Source organism: Chelonoidis abingdonii, chromosome 11 (genome assembly GCF_003597395.2).
Source record: "Chelonoidis abingdonii isolate Lonesome George chromosome 11, CheloAbing_2.0, whole genome shotgun sequence".
In the NCBI taxonomy this organism is placed as follows: Eukaryota; Metazoa; Chordata; order Testudines; family Testudinidae; genus Chelonoidis; species Chelonoidis abingdonii.
Genome location: NC_133779.1, coordinates 19,590,301 through 19,604,960, shown reverse-complemented (window position 1 = coordinate 19,604,960; position 14,660 = coordinate 19,590,301). Strand labels below are relative to the sequence as shown.

At 65.3% G+C, this 14,660-nt stretch overlaps 2 protein-coding genes across 2 annotated transcripts in view; both read right to left on the bottom strand.

Moving 5' to 3' along the window:
* The window catches only part of SRPK3 (SRSF protein kinase 3), a 9,044-nt gene extending 1,635 nt beyond the window's left edge, over positions 1-7,409 (bottom strand). The window contains exons 1-4 of the mRNA XM_075071307.1: positions 7,394-7,409; positions 4,814-4,920; positions 3,006-3,171; positions 2,641-2,666 (exon numbers count right to left, since the gene is read on the bottom strand). Coding sequence (XP_074927408.1) covers positions 2,641-2,666; positions 3,006-3,171; positions 4,814-4,920; positions 7,394-7,409 — 315 coding nt within the window. The remainder of the gene's footprint in view (positions 1-2,640; positions 2,667-3,005; positions 3,172-4,813; positions 4,921-7,393) is intronic.
* A 5,164-nt stretch (positions 7,410-12,573) lies between these two features.
* Positions 12,574-14,660, bottom strand: part of PLXNB3 (plexin B3) — a 47,719-nt gene continuing 45,632 nt past the window's right edge. The window contains 2 exon segments of the mRNA XM_075071306.1: positions 12,574-12,691; positions 13,806-13,945. Of these exon segments, the coding sequence (XP_074927407.1) occupies positions 12,574-12,691; positions 13,806-13,945 (258 nt within the window).

Below are 14,660 nucleotides of genomic sequence, written 5' to 3'. Positions count from 1 at the left end.
CGCAGGGCTTGGGCAAGGGGGGGGTCTAACCAAGGACATGAGGCCTCCACCCCCCTCTGCCCCCCCCAGCTCCGTTTCAGTGGCCTCCGAGTTCCTGGTTGCAACCCCCTGGACCCCCAAAACTGCCGACCGCCGTCCGAGTGAAGATCGCGACCTGGGCAACGCCTGCTGGTGTGAGGGGGGTCCACACTATGGGGGGCAGGGTTCCTGTGGGTGGGATCTAAGGATAGGGTGGGGTTACTTCCGGAATCTAAGGGGTGGGGTTCTGGGATCTTGTGAGTTTGGGGGCTGAGTTGTGTAGTGGGGATTCCAGGATCTTGTGGGTCGGAGGGGCTGTTCTGGGGGTCGCTTCCCCCCGTTCTCACCCCCCCCCCCCTTTTCAGCACAAGCACTTCACCAACTTCAGACCCGCAGTACCGGCCCTGGAGGTTTGACAGGTCCGGGCTACAGCACCCCCGCCGACATCTGGAGACGGCCTGCATGGTACGCCCCCGACCCCCCCATCCTCTTCCAGCACCGCCGCCGACATCTGGGAGCACGGCCTGCTGTAGGTACGCCCCCCCGAGCCCCCCATCAGCACCCCCGCCGGAACTCTGGAAGGCCACGGCCTGCATGTACGCCCCCCGAGCCCCCCATCAGCACCCCCGCGACATCTGGAGCACCGGCCTGCCATGGTTACGCCCCCCCGATCCCCCCATCAAACCCCCGCCGAACATCTTGGAGCACGGCCGATGGTACGCCCCCCCCGACCCCCCATCAGCCACCCCCCCGACATTCTGGAGCCACGGCCTGCATGGTACGCCCCCCCGGAATCCCCCCCCATCCAGCACCCCCGCCACATCTGGAGCCGGCCTGCATGGTAACGCTCCCCGGAGCCCCCCATCAGCACCCCGCCGAAACATCTGAGCACGGCCTGCATGGTACGCCCCCCGAGCCCCCCCATCCAGCACCCCGCCGACATCTGGAGCACGGCCTACCTGCATGGTACGCCCCCCCGAGTCCCCCAATTCTCACCCCCCGCCGACATCTGGAGCACGGCCTGCATGGACGCCCCCGAAGCCGCCCCTTATCAGCACCCCGCCGACATCTGGAGCACGCCTGCATGGTACGCCCTCCCCCGACCCCCCATCAGCGCCGCCCCGCCGACATCTGGAGCACGGCCTGCATGGTACGCCCCCCCCCGGACCCCCATCAGCCGCCCGCCGACATTCTGGAGCACGGGCCTGATGGTCGTCCCCCCGGACCCCCTCCCCGAGCCCCCCCCATCAGCACCCCCGCCGAACTGGAGGCACGGCCTGCATGGTACGTCCCCCCCAGACCCCCCCATCAGCGCCCCCACCACATCTGGAGCACCGGGCCTGCATGGTATAACCCCCCCCGTGCCCCCTCATCACGCGGCCCCCCGCCCGACATCTGGATCACGGCCTGCGATGGTACGCCCCCCCGGACCCCCTCCCCGAGCCCCCCATCAGCACCACGCGAACATCTGGAGCACGGCCTGCATGGTACGCCCCCCCCCGTGCCCCCCATCAGCACCCCCGCCGGCATTCTGGGAGTACAGCCTGGCATGTATGCCCCCCGAGCCCCCTCAGCCACCCCCGCCATCTGAGCACGGGCCTGCATGGTATTGCCCCCCGGACCCCCCCGTGCCCCCCCATCGAACGCACCCCTTGCCATCTGGAGCACAGGCTGCATGGTACACCCCCGTGCCCGCCCCATCAACCACCCCGCGCCATCTGGAGCCAGGCCTGATGGTCGCCCCCCGGACACCCCATCAGCAAACCCCCGCGACATCTGGAGCACGCCTGCCATGGTGACGCCCCCCCGGAGCCCCCCATCAAGCAACGCCCCGCCGACATCTGGAGCACGGCCTACCATGGTACCGCCGCCCCCCCAGACCGCCCCATCAGCGCCCCTGCCGACATCTGGACACGGCCTGCATGTACGCCCCCCCCCGTGCCTCCCCATCAGCACCCCCGTCGACATCCTGGAGCACAGGCTTTTGCATGGTACACCCCCCGTGCCCCCCATTCAGCACCCCCGCCGAAATCGAGCACGACCCATGCATGGGTACACCCCCCCGGACCCGCTCAGCACCCCCGCCATCTGGAGCACGACCTGCACCCCCCCCCCTTGGTATGCCCCCCGACCCCTCGTGCCGCCCCATCAGCACCCCCCTCTGGGAGCACGGCCTGCATGGTACGCTACCCCCCCCCCGGAACCCTCCGAGCCCCCCCATCAGGCACCCCTGCCATCTGGAGCACAGCCTGCATGTCACTCCCCCGGACCCCCAAGGGGGCCCCCCCCCCAGGCCGTTAGTGCCCGGGGCGGGGAGCCACACAGTGAACGAGGCCACACATGGGGACAAAGCCAGCACCCGGTGCAGTGTGACCAGCAGCCCAAGTGTGTGAGCGGAGCAGCGTGCGAAGGGCCGTGCCGGGCGGGCGGGGAAGGACCCGAGCGTGCGAAGGGCCGTGCCGGGCGGGCGGGGAAGGACCCGAGCATGCAAAGGGCTGTGCCAGGAAGGAACCAGGCAGACACACGTGTGCCCACTGGGGAAGAGAGAGTGAGCAGGTGCCCAGGCAGGTGCGTGAGGCAGTGGGTGTGCGAGGGCGTCCAACGCCCCCACGCAGAACTTACCTCCATCCCCTGGGGGGCCGAGCTCACTGTGGGGGAGATGAGGTCGAGATTCTCAGAAAAGCGCCCCCCCCGCTCTAACCACCAGACATCACTCCCCCCCAGAGCCGTGGGAGAACCCAGACGTCTGGGCACCCCAGCTCCCCCCACTCTAACCACCAGCCCCCAATCCCACCCCCAGAGCCGTGGAAGAACCCAGGAGTCCTGGCTCCCAGCTCCCCCTGTTCTAACCACCAGCCCCTACTGCCCCCCAGTGCCATGGGAGAACCCAGGTGTTCGGGGCCCAGCTCCCCCAGCTCTGACCACCAGCCCCTGCTCCCCTCAGCGCCGTGGGAGAACCCAGGCGTCCGGGGCTGGGGGGGCCCTACCAGCGGAGGCGGAGGGGGGTGCCCCGCCCAGCTGCTGCCAGCGGGTGGCCTCGGCCGCCAGGCGCCGGACGTAGCCCTCGCCCACACACAGCAGCACATTCTCCGGCTTGATGTCCGTGTGGATGATCTTGCACTTGGTGTGGAGGTAATCCAGGCCCTGCAGCACCTGGGGGCACATACGGGGCAGTACGGACCAAGGCAGCTGAGCCTCGCCCCAGCACCCCCAAACCCAGCCCCTGGGGCACAGACAGAGACGTACGGACCGGGGCAGCTGAGCCCCGCCCAGCACCCCCAAACCCAGCATCTGGGGGTACACACAGAGCCGTACAGACTAGGACAGCTGAGCTTCCCCCCAGCACCCCCAAACCCAGCACCTGGGGTACGCAGAGCTGTACGGACTAGGACAGCTGAGCCCCACCCAGCACACCCAAACCCAGCATCTGGGGGCACGCATAGGGCCATACAGACCAGGACAGCTGAGCCCCGCCCAGCACCCCCAAACCCAACACCTGGGGGTACGCACAGGGCCGTACGGACTAGGACAGCTGAGCCCCACCCAGCACCCCCAAACCCAGCACCTGGGGGCATGCACAGGGCCGTACAGACCAGGACAGCTGAGCCCCGCCCAGCACCCCCAAACCCAGCACCTGGGGGCACGCACAGGGCCGTACGGACCAGGGCAGCTGAGCTTCCCCCCAGCACCCCCAAACCCAGCACCTGGGGGCACGCACAGGGCCGTACGGACCAGGACAGCTGAGCTTCTCCCCAGCACCCCCCAACCCGGCACCTGGGGGCACATACAGGGCAGTACGGACCAGGGCAGCTAAGCCTCTCCCCAGCACCCCCAAACCCAGCACCTGGGGGCACGCACAGGGCCGTACGGACTGGGACAGCTGAGCCCCGCCCACCACCCCCAAACCCAGCATCTGGGGGCACACACAGGGCCATACAGACCGGGACAGCTGAGCTTCCCCCCAGCACCCCCAAACCCAACACCTGGGGGTATGCACAGAGCCGTACGGACTAGGACAGCTGAGCCCCGCCCAGCACCCCCAAACCCAGCATCTGGGGGCACGCACAGGGCTGTATGGACCGGGACAGCTGAGCCCCCCAAGGATCGGCAGAAGCCCGGCTAAATCCCCTCCCCCATCTAACTCACCGGCCAGTGCAGTTGGGAGAGTAACTAATTGGTAAGAAAAAGACAGAGTGTGCGTGTGCGAGTGTGTGCGCGAGCGTGTACATGTATGAGTGAGTCTATGTGCGTGTATGAGTGTGTGTGTGCGTGTCTGTGTGTGCACGCGTGTACGTGTGTATGAGTGAGTCTATGTGCAAGTGTGTGTGTGTGTCAAGTATGAGAGTAGCCGTGTGAGTGCGCGTGTGTGCACATGTACATGTGTGTATGAGTGAGTCTATGTGCGTGTATATGAGTGTGTACGTGTGTGTGTGTCTGTGTGTGAGTGAATGTGTGTGTGTGCGTGTACACACTCTCCCCCCCACATATGACACAGGGTTAATTGACACCTGTATCACTGATGGGGCCTTTCGCCTCATTCCCCCTGAAAGACCCTGGGCAGAACTTTAAGTATAACAGGCCCAGGTGACCCCTGCCCGGACACCGGACCCAGGCTGGAGGAGGGGCCGGGGGGTCAGTGTGGGGCTGGCTGGGGAGACGGGGGGGCCCAGCCCCAGGATGGACCCGGCTGAGGGGTCCCGGTCTCTGTACGGACGAGCTCTGGCTCAGCCCGTGTTCCTGGCTGAGTTGGGGGCCCTGACCCCCCCTGTGACAGTGGGGGCTCGGCCCCCTGTACCTGGCGCAAGATGCTCTTCACGCAGGGCAGGGGCAGGCCCTGGTAGTTGGATTTAATGATCCATTTCAACAGCTGGTGCCCCAGCACCTCCAGCACCATGCAGACATCTGGGCCCAGGTATCAAGGAAAGGGGGGCTGGGAGCCCGGACGCCTGGGTTCTCTCCCGGCTCTGGGAGGGCAGTGGGGGCTGGTGGTTAGAGCAGGGGGGCTGGGAGCCCGGACGCCTGGGTTCTCTCCCCGGCTCTGGGAGGGGCAGGGGGGCTGGTGGTTAGAGCAGGGGGGCTGGGAGCCAGGACTCCTGGGTTTTCTCTCCAGCTCTGGGAGGGGAGTGGGGGTTGGTGGTTAGAGTTATGGCCCGGAGGTGGGAGCCAGATGGTGGTGGGTAGGTAGCCGGCCGGTGAGCGCAAGGCTCAGCTGGCCGCGGGGAGGAGTGGGTGATAGCACTTCATCAGATTGACTCAGTTGATATACAGTTTCCCATGTGGCTGTCTCGGTGTACATGCTTCCTTGTGGGAACGACTTATATTTCACCACCTTCAGCGTCCCCACACAATTACGCGCCTTCTCGCTCCTCGGGTGGGGGAATAATGCCCCACAGAGCCTCCCGGCTCCCTGATGGCTGTGGAGAGAGCCCTCCAGCGTCTGGGCTCCCTCAGTCTCGCCCCTGCTCTCCTGCCTCTAACCCACTTTTCCCCTCCCAGAGTGGGGAGAGAACCCAGGAGTCCAGGTCCAAGCCCCCCCCCGCACCACCTCTATACACACTAAACTTTCCCGTCCCCCTTCTCAGAGCCAGGGACAGAACCCAGGCGTCTGGGCTTTCCTAAGCAAACCACTCTCCACTCTAACCCGCTACTAGTCCCCCTCCCACTCCCTCAGCCCAAGAGATTTCAATGCCGGAGTCAGAAGAATCCAGGGACGTCCTGGCTCCCAGCCTCCCCCCCCCCCCCTGCCTATACTACCACTTAAACTCCTCACGCTCCAAAGTTCGCTTCCTAGGAGCACCTCAGACAGTTACCTCACTGAGACGTCGCCTGTCTCCACAGCGCCTCTTCCCTCCGCCCCGGCTCTTTAACCACTAGACTCCACGTGCTTATTCCTCTCCCCAGAAGCTCAGTTGTGAGTGCAGAAAAACCCAGGTCGAATCTGCGGGCCCCTCCCCACTCGGCCACCAACCTCACTGGACTTCTCCCCAGTCCTTGAGCCAGAAGCAGTTGTGAGCAGATATTCGTCCCCAGCCGAGTTTCGGACCACGTTGGCTTACCTGCTGCCCACTGAAATTGACAGAAGAATCCCCTATGTCCTTGTCCCCAATCTGTAGCATTTCCATAATACAGCACAGCCTGTCGGGGGGAGGATGGGGGCATCATGCGCTTGCGCCGGGGGGGTCAGAGCCCCATGACCCCCGCGTCTTTCCCCCTGAAGGGGAGATTGCTTTGGGTGCATGGACAGGAAACCTCCCTTTCGCCCCTACACATGGTAGGCCCTCATGTTGTGGGCACCCACTTGTTCACTATCTTTCTGTTGGTCGCCCCTCCCCCGGCCTCCATGTGATACGCCCCTCCCTGTGGCACCCTCCCGCCCCTCGATGTGGAATGTCCCCTCCCATCCTCTCACACCTCCCATGGTATGCTCTCCCTGCTGACATCCCCTTGCCCCTGTTGTAACATCCCTCCTGCGTGGCCCCCTGCCCCTCCTCATGGTACATCCCTCTGCGTGGCACTTCCCCACCCCTTCCCCATGGTAATCCTCCTTGTGGCCCACCCCTTGGTACATCCCTCCCATGGCGATCCCACCTCCTCGACCCCTCCACGTAGTTGTGTTATAGTACTATCTCCTCCCTGTTGGCCACCTCCTTTGGTACGTTCACTCCCCATGAGACATCCCATAGGCCCCGACTCCACTCCCTGTCGGTACATCCCCTACGTTCCTCTGTGGCCACCTCCCTTGGTACATTCCTCCCTCATGGCACCCCACCTCTCCTAGTGGCATCACCCGCCCTGTGGCCACCTTCTTCGTTACATCCCTCCCCATGGCATCCCACCCTACCCGCTCCCCGTGGTACATCCTGTCCTGTGCCACCTCCCTGGACATCCCTCCTATGGCACCCACTCTCCTAGTGGTATATCCCCACCCTGTGGCCCCCAACCCCTTTTTTCCCCCTTGGTGTCCCTCCCCTTGGCATCCCACCCCACCCCTCCCGTGGTACATTCCCGCCTGTGGCCACCTCCCTTGTACGTCCCTCCCCATGGCATTCCCTGCGGTTCATGCCCCCCCCGTCCTCTCCGCACTCCAAATTAGCCCCCATAGGTGGCCTTTGCCAACCCTACCCCCTACACCCAGTGGTTTATCCCAGACCTTCCACCTTTTGCAATAGTCCCTGGGGTCCTCCTGCTCCTCGTATCCGGAGCCCAGGTGCCCCCAGCCGGGGGGGCAGGGCCAGAGCGCGCTGGGGCAGGGGGAAGCTCTGTGGGCTGCGGGAGACTGGGGCACCCTGGGGAGATAGTACGGAAGGGGTTAGTTGGACCCCCGTGAAGGATGGGACATGGCCCCCCCGGGTGTGCAGAGCGTTCCCCTGCATACCTGAGTCCGTTCCCATCCTGGCGAGCATTCCCCCATGGCACCAGCCTGAGGATGAGCCACCTCTGGGGGTTCCCAGGCACGCAGCAAGGGGGGGCTACCCTGGGAAGGGGAGATTTGGGGTGGTCCCACAGAGGAGGGACTTGGCTCCAGCTAGGGCTGGCCAATATCTGGGTGGTTGTATTGCATGCTGGGATACCGTGCCCCCGACTCAGCAGAGTGACCTCAACCCACGCCAAGCTGGCGTAAAAATAGCTCCCAGCAGCTTGGGGCCTGCCCAAGGGGAAGGAATCCACGGGGCACTCCGGCACCAAGCCCCCCCCCACCCCCAACAACTTAACGCCCCCTCCCCTAGGCCAGGGGCGCTGAATTATCCCCCTCGGCCACGAACCAGCCGCCCTGGCAGTGAGAGCCTTGATACTCCCCCCCATGAACCAGGTGGCCCCCCCCCTCAGGCCAGGGAGCCTGAATAACCCCCCCCCCACGAACCAGCCGCCCGGGCCAGGGACCCTGATACCCCCCCAATGAACAAGCCCCGCCCCCCAGGGCCAGGGAGCCCTGATAACCCCCCCCCCCCGAACCAGCCGCCCTTTGGGTCAGGGTGCCTGAATTTAAGACCCCCAAAGCAGACCCCTCCCATCACAAGGGGATGAGGCTGGAAGCCCTTGAGACCAGGGCAGTGGGCTCAGTCTGGGTGGGTACGCCCAGTCAACGGTAGACCCGCTCACTTCCCGACCCGCAGTCCCCCTCACCTAGAAGCCGTTTGGCTCTTGAGTCCCTTTTCTTACCTGTGTTTCTTTTTTGAGTATTCTTTGCCCTGGGAGCTGCCTGGGACCTGGGGGGGCGAGAGGTAAAAGAGGGTCAGTGGGTGGGGTGGGGCTTCCTGGCGCACCCCCCAAGCCTTCGCTTCCCGCCTCTCCTCCCTCCGGCAGCCCCCTTGACCCCACTGTCCCCTCCCCTTTCTTAGCCGCTCTCCATTTTGCGCCCGAGCGCATGTGCACCCCCGCGGTGGGCGAGAGGAATCAGCTGCTTGCTTCATCGTTGGGGTGGAGAAACCCTCGGGAAGGGGAGGAGTTCTATTGCTATTTCTAGTGGGTGAGTGGAGGGGGTCTCCTTGCAACTTCCTCTCTCGCTCGCAAAGCTACCGGGAGCTGAGGACTCCACCCAGGTGTGTAAGGGGTGGTTCCAGGGCACAGCCAGGCCAGACGTCTCTCTTCGCCTCCCAAGCCCAATGCGCCCCGAAGCCCCACTATTGCTCACTGGCTGAAGAAGGGGAGAATTTAGGGGGCAGAGGCTTTTTGCCTCTAGGTGGCGCTGGCTCTCAAATCCAGGCCCCATGGCAACGGGACCCGGCTGGGCATCTGGGGTGGGCATTGGGCCTGCCCCCGTGTGGTGTGGCGGGGGGGGGGGGGCACTGACCGGTTCGGTAGAGTTAGGGATGGGGCTTGTCTACAGCTATTGGGGGAGGTTGGCCGGTCGGGGGCACGGGCCTCTCCTCCTTTCTGGGGGGCATGGGGCTGTGCCCTGCGGTTGTGTGGTGTGGGGGGACGGTTGGCTGGCTCTGGTGGGGCAAGGCCCGTTTCCTTTCCCCAAGGGGTGGGGGAGTGTTTGGCCGGCTCAAGGGGGCATGGGCCTTCCCCCAATTGTGTGTGGCGGTGTTGGCCGGCTCCGGGGCTTGTGCCCCGTGCGATGATGTGTGTTATGATAAGTTTGTGAGAGGTTTGGCCGCTCAGGGGGCACGGCCTGTGCCCTCTGTGGGGGGGGGCGGTTGTTGGCCCGGCCGGTGGGGCACGAGGCCTGTGCCCTCTGTGGTGTCGGAGGCGCGGGGTCGCGGTAGGGGTGGGCACAGTGCCTGTCTCCAGAGGTGGGGGTTGGTTGGCTGGCTCCGGTGGGTGGGGTGGTCGGTATGGGGAACCTGTCCCATGTGTGTGGGATATTATGCATGGAGGTGTTTCGCCGGTCGGGGCTTTGTTGCCCCGTGCGTTTTGGGGGGGGGTTGGCCGGCTCCAGGGGGGCATGGCGGGCCTGTTCCCCATGTGTGTGTGTGGGGGGGGGGGTTTTGCCGGCTCAGGGGTGGCATGGGGCCTGTGTGCCCTCTGTGGGGGGGAGGTCGGTGAGATTATGAAGCTTTGCCCGCTCGGTGGGGGGACGTATGCCTGTGCCCGTGTGTGTTGTGTCGGGGGGTGCTTTCGCTGGCTCAGGGTGGGGCACAGGGCCTGTCTCCAGGGTGGGGGAGTGTTGGCCGGCTCAGGGGGGGCATGGGGCCTGTCCCCCATGTGTGTGGGGGGGGTTGGCCGGCTCAGGGGGGGCATGGGGCCTGTGCCCTCTGTGTGGGGGGGGACGGGTTGCCCGGCTCGTGGGGGGCACGAGGCCTGTGCCCTCTGTGTGTGTCGGTCTATGTGTGTCTATGCGGACGGTCTGCCGGTCCCGCGGCTCCCACGCATGCACGGGGCGGTGAAATGGCCCGGCGCCTAGGGCGCCAGAAACCCTAGCCGGTCCTGGGCATGAGGCCTGTCCCCCATGTGGGGGGGAGGGGGGGCTGTTGGCTGGCAGGGGGTGTTGGCCAGCACGGGGGGAAGGCATGGGGCCTGTCCCCCGTAGGGGGAGCTTGTTGGCTGGCTTGGGGGGGCACAGGGCCTGTCCCCCGCATGGGGGGGTGTTGGCCGGCTCAGGGGGGGCATGGGGCCTGTCCCCCCGTGGAAGTGGGTGTTGGCTAGCTCGGGGGGGGGGGCACGGGACCTGTCCCCCATAAGGAGAGGTGTTCACTGGCTCAGGTGGTCAATTCACCCCCCAATTAAAGGGCCAGAGACCCAATTTCTGAAAAGAGTTTTTATTGCTGAAAATAACTCACATCCAAAGGCCAAGCTACGGGCCTGTACAGGGGGGTACGAAATAGGGGTTCTTAGGGGTCATTAGCACCGCTCTGTACAAAGCAGGGGTGGCTACAAACACCCCAGATTAGTGCACTACTTGCCTGGGGGACCCCAAGCCTGAAGGAAGGGGGCTCCTGCACCCCAGAATCTCGGGGGGGGGTCAGGGGCAGCTCACCCCCCCAGGAGGGCTGAAGGCAGCTAGAGCAGACATACAGCTCTCCCGACAGGAGCTGGGGGGACCCCGAAGGGCTTGGGGGGTGAACCCCCTTTGCAGCTTTGCCTAAGGCACTGGGGGAATCCCTGAGATCTGGGGACGTTGGGGGGGAGCAGCTGGGCCGACGTGGGGCGGGAACTGGGGGATCCGTGGCGCAGGCGTGGGGCCAGTCACAGGGCGGTGACTTGGTTTTCCACCAGGGCCGCGATCTGCTGCAGCCGACAGGCCAGCTGCATCTTCTGCCCCACAGGGTCCTCCTCTAGGGCGCTGATGATCTGCAACACACAGCGGGGGGTCACCGCTGCCCCGTAGCGCCCCCCACGGTGCCCCCTGCCCCACAGCCTGCCCCCTACCTGGTCGTAGTACTTCTTGATGTAGCCGTACAGCTCCTGCAGCGCTGCTGAGCAGTCCAGGTCCGAGGAGTATTTCTGCAGTGGGGAGAGACGGGACTGGTGGGGACTGCGAGTCGGCAGCAAGGGGCCCTGGGGGCGGCTGAGGGTTGGGAGGAGGGCGCCGGGGGGCTGTGGGTCAGAAGGGGGGCGCCGGGGCGCCCTATCCTGGATAGCTCGGTGAGGGCCGAGTTCAGCTCCTGGTAGGTGGCCGGGGGGGCCTGGTGAAACTCCACGTAGTACCTGGGCAGGAGGGGTCGCCGGGCGGGGGGCTGTGGGTCAAATAGGCGACTGTCAAGATTCTAGAGGGTTGGCACCGAGCGGATGGGGGTAAGATCTGACGTGTGTAGTGACCTGGCTCTGGGGCCTGAATTCTCTGGGATCGTAGAGAACCTTGGCCTTTACTGGGGTGTTGGGTTTCTACCACACCATCCCTCTGCCGAGTGGCGCAGGTGGGGAACTGGGAAACGGGAGTGGTCTGAGGGAATCGTTGTGAGACTCAGTGTTACCGGTGGGTGAGACCCAGTCCTCTGATCCTGGGCTGCTTTGGTCCGGAGAGGTGAGAAAAGCCAGCCCCTGGGACCGTAACTGCCCTGTGTTAAGCCACTGTGTGATGGATCAGTGAGCAGGGAGCTGGGCACGTTTGACCCGGGAAGGTTGCAGGGGGGATATGGGGATGGGACGAATCTCCTTGAACTGTAACTCCCTGAGGGGGGATGGGGTTGGGAGAATTCACACCTGCCCCGAGACTGGAACAAAGGGTAGGGGCGAGGGGGAGGGGGACGAGAGTGCCTGGAGGATTTTTTGGTTTCAGTTTGGGCTGGGGGGTGCAGTGCAGGGGAAACCCCAATAGCTGGGGTCGTTAAGCCCCCCCCCCCCCCCCGAAGGAACTTGCCTGCGGGGTCCTGGCCTGTCCCCTCCCGCTCTGCTTTACGCTGCGTTCCTACTCCCAATAACCCTGCCTGTGTTACTGGCTGCTGTAGTCCTGGGGATCCCAGGAAGAGGGGGCCGGGCCCTGACTTCCCTGAACAATTGTCTGATGTGGATGCACGCTCAGTCGGGTCCCGCCAGAACCGCATCATCACATGGCCTCAGGACACCCAAGAGCAGGGGCTGCGGCGGGAGCGAACCCAGGCTTGCTGGCCCCTCAGCTCGCAACTCACGTTGACGTCCACCAGCTCTTGAGCGCGGGATCTCACGGTTGGCTGAGAGAGCAGCTTGTTCACGGGCGAAGTCCGTGAGGGCAGAGGGCCATGAGACGGGGGGCAGGGGTCCCACGGAGGGGCGGAGGGCCATGAGACGGGGGAGGCAGGGGGCTTATCCCAGACCACCAGGTCTCTCCAGGGGAGGGCGGGCCTGTCCAACGCGATGGGTCCCTGGGAGAAGGGCGGAGCTGTCCTGGAGCTTGGGGTCTCTACGGGGTGAGGGCGGGGCCTGTCCCGACGCCGGGGTCCCTTGGAGAAAGGGGCGGGGCTGTCCTTGGACTTGGGGTCTCTACGGGGGGAGCGCGGCGTGCCTGTCCCGGACACCAGATCCTGCAGGGGAGGGGCGGGGCCTGTCCCGGACACCTAATGGTCTCTGCTAGGGGGGGCGGGGGCCTGTCCGGACACCAGTCTTGTCGCCTGGAGGGACAAGGCCGGGGGCTGTCCTGGATGCCGGTCCTCACCCGCCCCACGCTGTGCTGACCAGCGGTGCAAGGCGGTCGATCTAGGGTTCTGTGCTGATGACGCTCAGGCGGCGCGTCTCGTTGTTCTGGCACCCCGCACGCTCGATACAGCAGCTGGGGTTATTTCCGCACGACGCCACCCAGAACCGCAGCAGTCGGCTGGCGGCCAGAGCCGGGGTGAGATGTGGGGTGCTGGCCTCCAGGCCCCAACGCCCTTGCTCCCAGCTCCCCCGAACCCCCACCGGGTTCCCAGGCCCCCCCGGTTCCCCCAGCCCCCCAACACCCTGCGGCCCCCGTTCTCCCGGCCCCACGGTTCCCACCCCCTAACTCCCTTGCTCCCGCCAGCTCCCCGGCCTCCCAGTGCCTGTCCCCAGCCTCCGCCCATCGGCCAGGCCTTGTCCCATTGCAGCCCCCACCTGTTGGGTTTCCAGAATGTGCAGGGGGGTCTCGGCTCGCTGACCCCATGCCGGGAAGTGGCCAGCTCGTCCAGGCATGAGGTCGAAGAGGGAATTTGACAGCCACAGGGACCAGGGCGGCCCATGCTCAGCCGGCCTGGAGCGCTGTCTCTTCCACGAACTCTGCAGCGTCCCCTGTGGGCACTCGGGGGTCAGTGGGGGTGGCGGGAGGTCTCATCCTGACGGGGGCAGGGCAGGTTTGAGGTCGAGATCCTCGGGGGGCCAGGGCCGGGGAGGGTCTGGGGGCGTCTGACGCGGGAGCAGGCGGGTGATGTAGATCTCGTGGATGGCCAGGTGCGGGGGCGTCTATTGGGAGCAGGCGGGTGAGGTAGATTCTTGGGGATGTCAAGGGCGGGAGGTCTGAGGGGGGTCTGATGGGGAGCAGGGAGGTGAGGTAGATCTCAGAAATGACGAAAGGCGGGGGGGTGAGGAGGGGTCCCTCACCTTGATTGGGGAGCAGGCAGGTGAGGTTAGATCTCAGGTAGGCCAAGACGGGGGGTCTGAGGGGGGTCTCACCTTTGGACGTGGAGCATGCAGGTGAGCTAGATGCTCAGGGATGGCCAGGGGGGGGGCTCTTTGGGGTGGGGTCTCACCTTGATGGAAGCAGGCGTGTGTGATGGTAGATTCTCTGGGGATGGTCCCAAAGGCGGGTCTAGGGCGGGTCTCACCTTTGACGGGGAGCTTAGGCACGGTGAGCTAGTCTCAAGGGATGGCCCAGACGGGGGAGGTCTTGAAATGTGGGTCTCACCTTGACGGAGAGCTGGGGGTTGAGGAGATCTCGGGATGGCAAGGGCGGGGGGGTCTTGAGGGGTTCTCACCTCTGGACGGGGAGCAGGAGGTGAGGTAGATCTCGGGGATGGCCAGGGCGGGGGTCTAGAGCGGGGCCGTCTTGATGGGGAGCAGCGGTGAGGTACAGATCTCCAGATTGGCCAGGGCGGGGGTTGCAGGGGGGTCTCACCTTGACGGGGAGAAGCAGGTGAGCTAGATTCTCGGGGAATGGCCAGGGCGGGGGGTCTGACGGGGAGCAGGGCAGGTGAGGTTAGATCTCGAGAAATGACGAATGCTGGGGGTGAGGGTGGGGTCTCACCTTGATGGGGAGCAGGCATGGTGAGGTAGATCTCAGGATGATGGCCAAGACGGGCGGGTCTGACGGGGGGTCTCACCTGACGGGGAGCAGGCAGGTGATGGTAGATCTCAGGATGGCCAGGGCTGGGGGTGAGAGGGGGTCTCACCTTGCGGGGAGCAGGCAGGTGAGGCTAGATCTCAGGGTATAGGCCAAGGCTGGGGGGTCGAGGGGGGTCTACCTTTAACGTGGAGGCAGGCAGGTGAGGAGATCTCGGGCATGGGCCAAGCGCGGGGGGTCTGAGGGGGATCTCACCTTGACGAGAGAGCAGTGTGGGTTGAGGTAGATCTACGGGGATGCCAAGGCGGGGGGTCTGAGGGGAGGTCTCACCTTGACGGAGAGCGGCGGGTGATGTAGATCTCGGGGCATGGCCAAGGGCGGGGGGGTCTGAGGGGTCTCACCTTGACGGAGAGCAGGCGGGTGCAGGTAGATCTCGGGGGATGGCCAAGGCGGGAGTGGTCGTAAGGGGTCTCACCTTGGACGTGAGAGCAGGTGGGTGAGGTAGATCTCGGGGGTATGGCCAAGGCGCGGGGGGTCTGAGGTGGGCTCA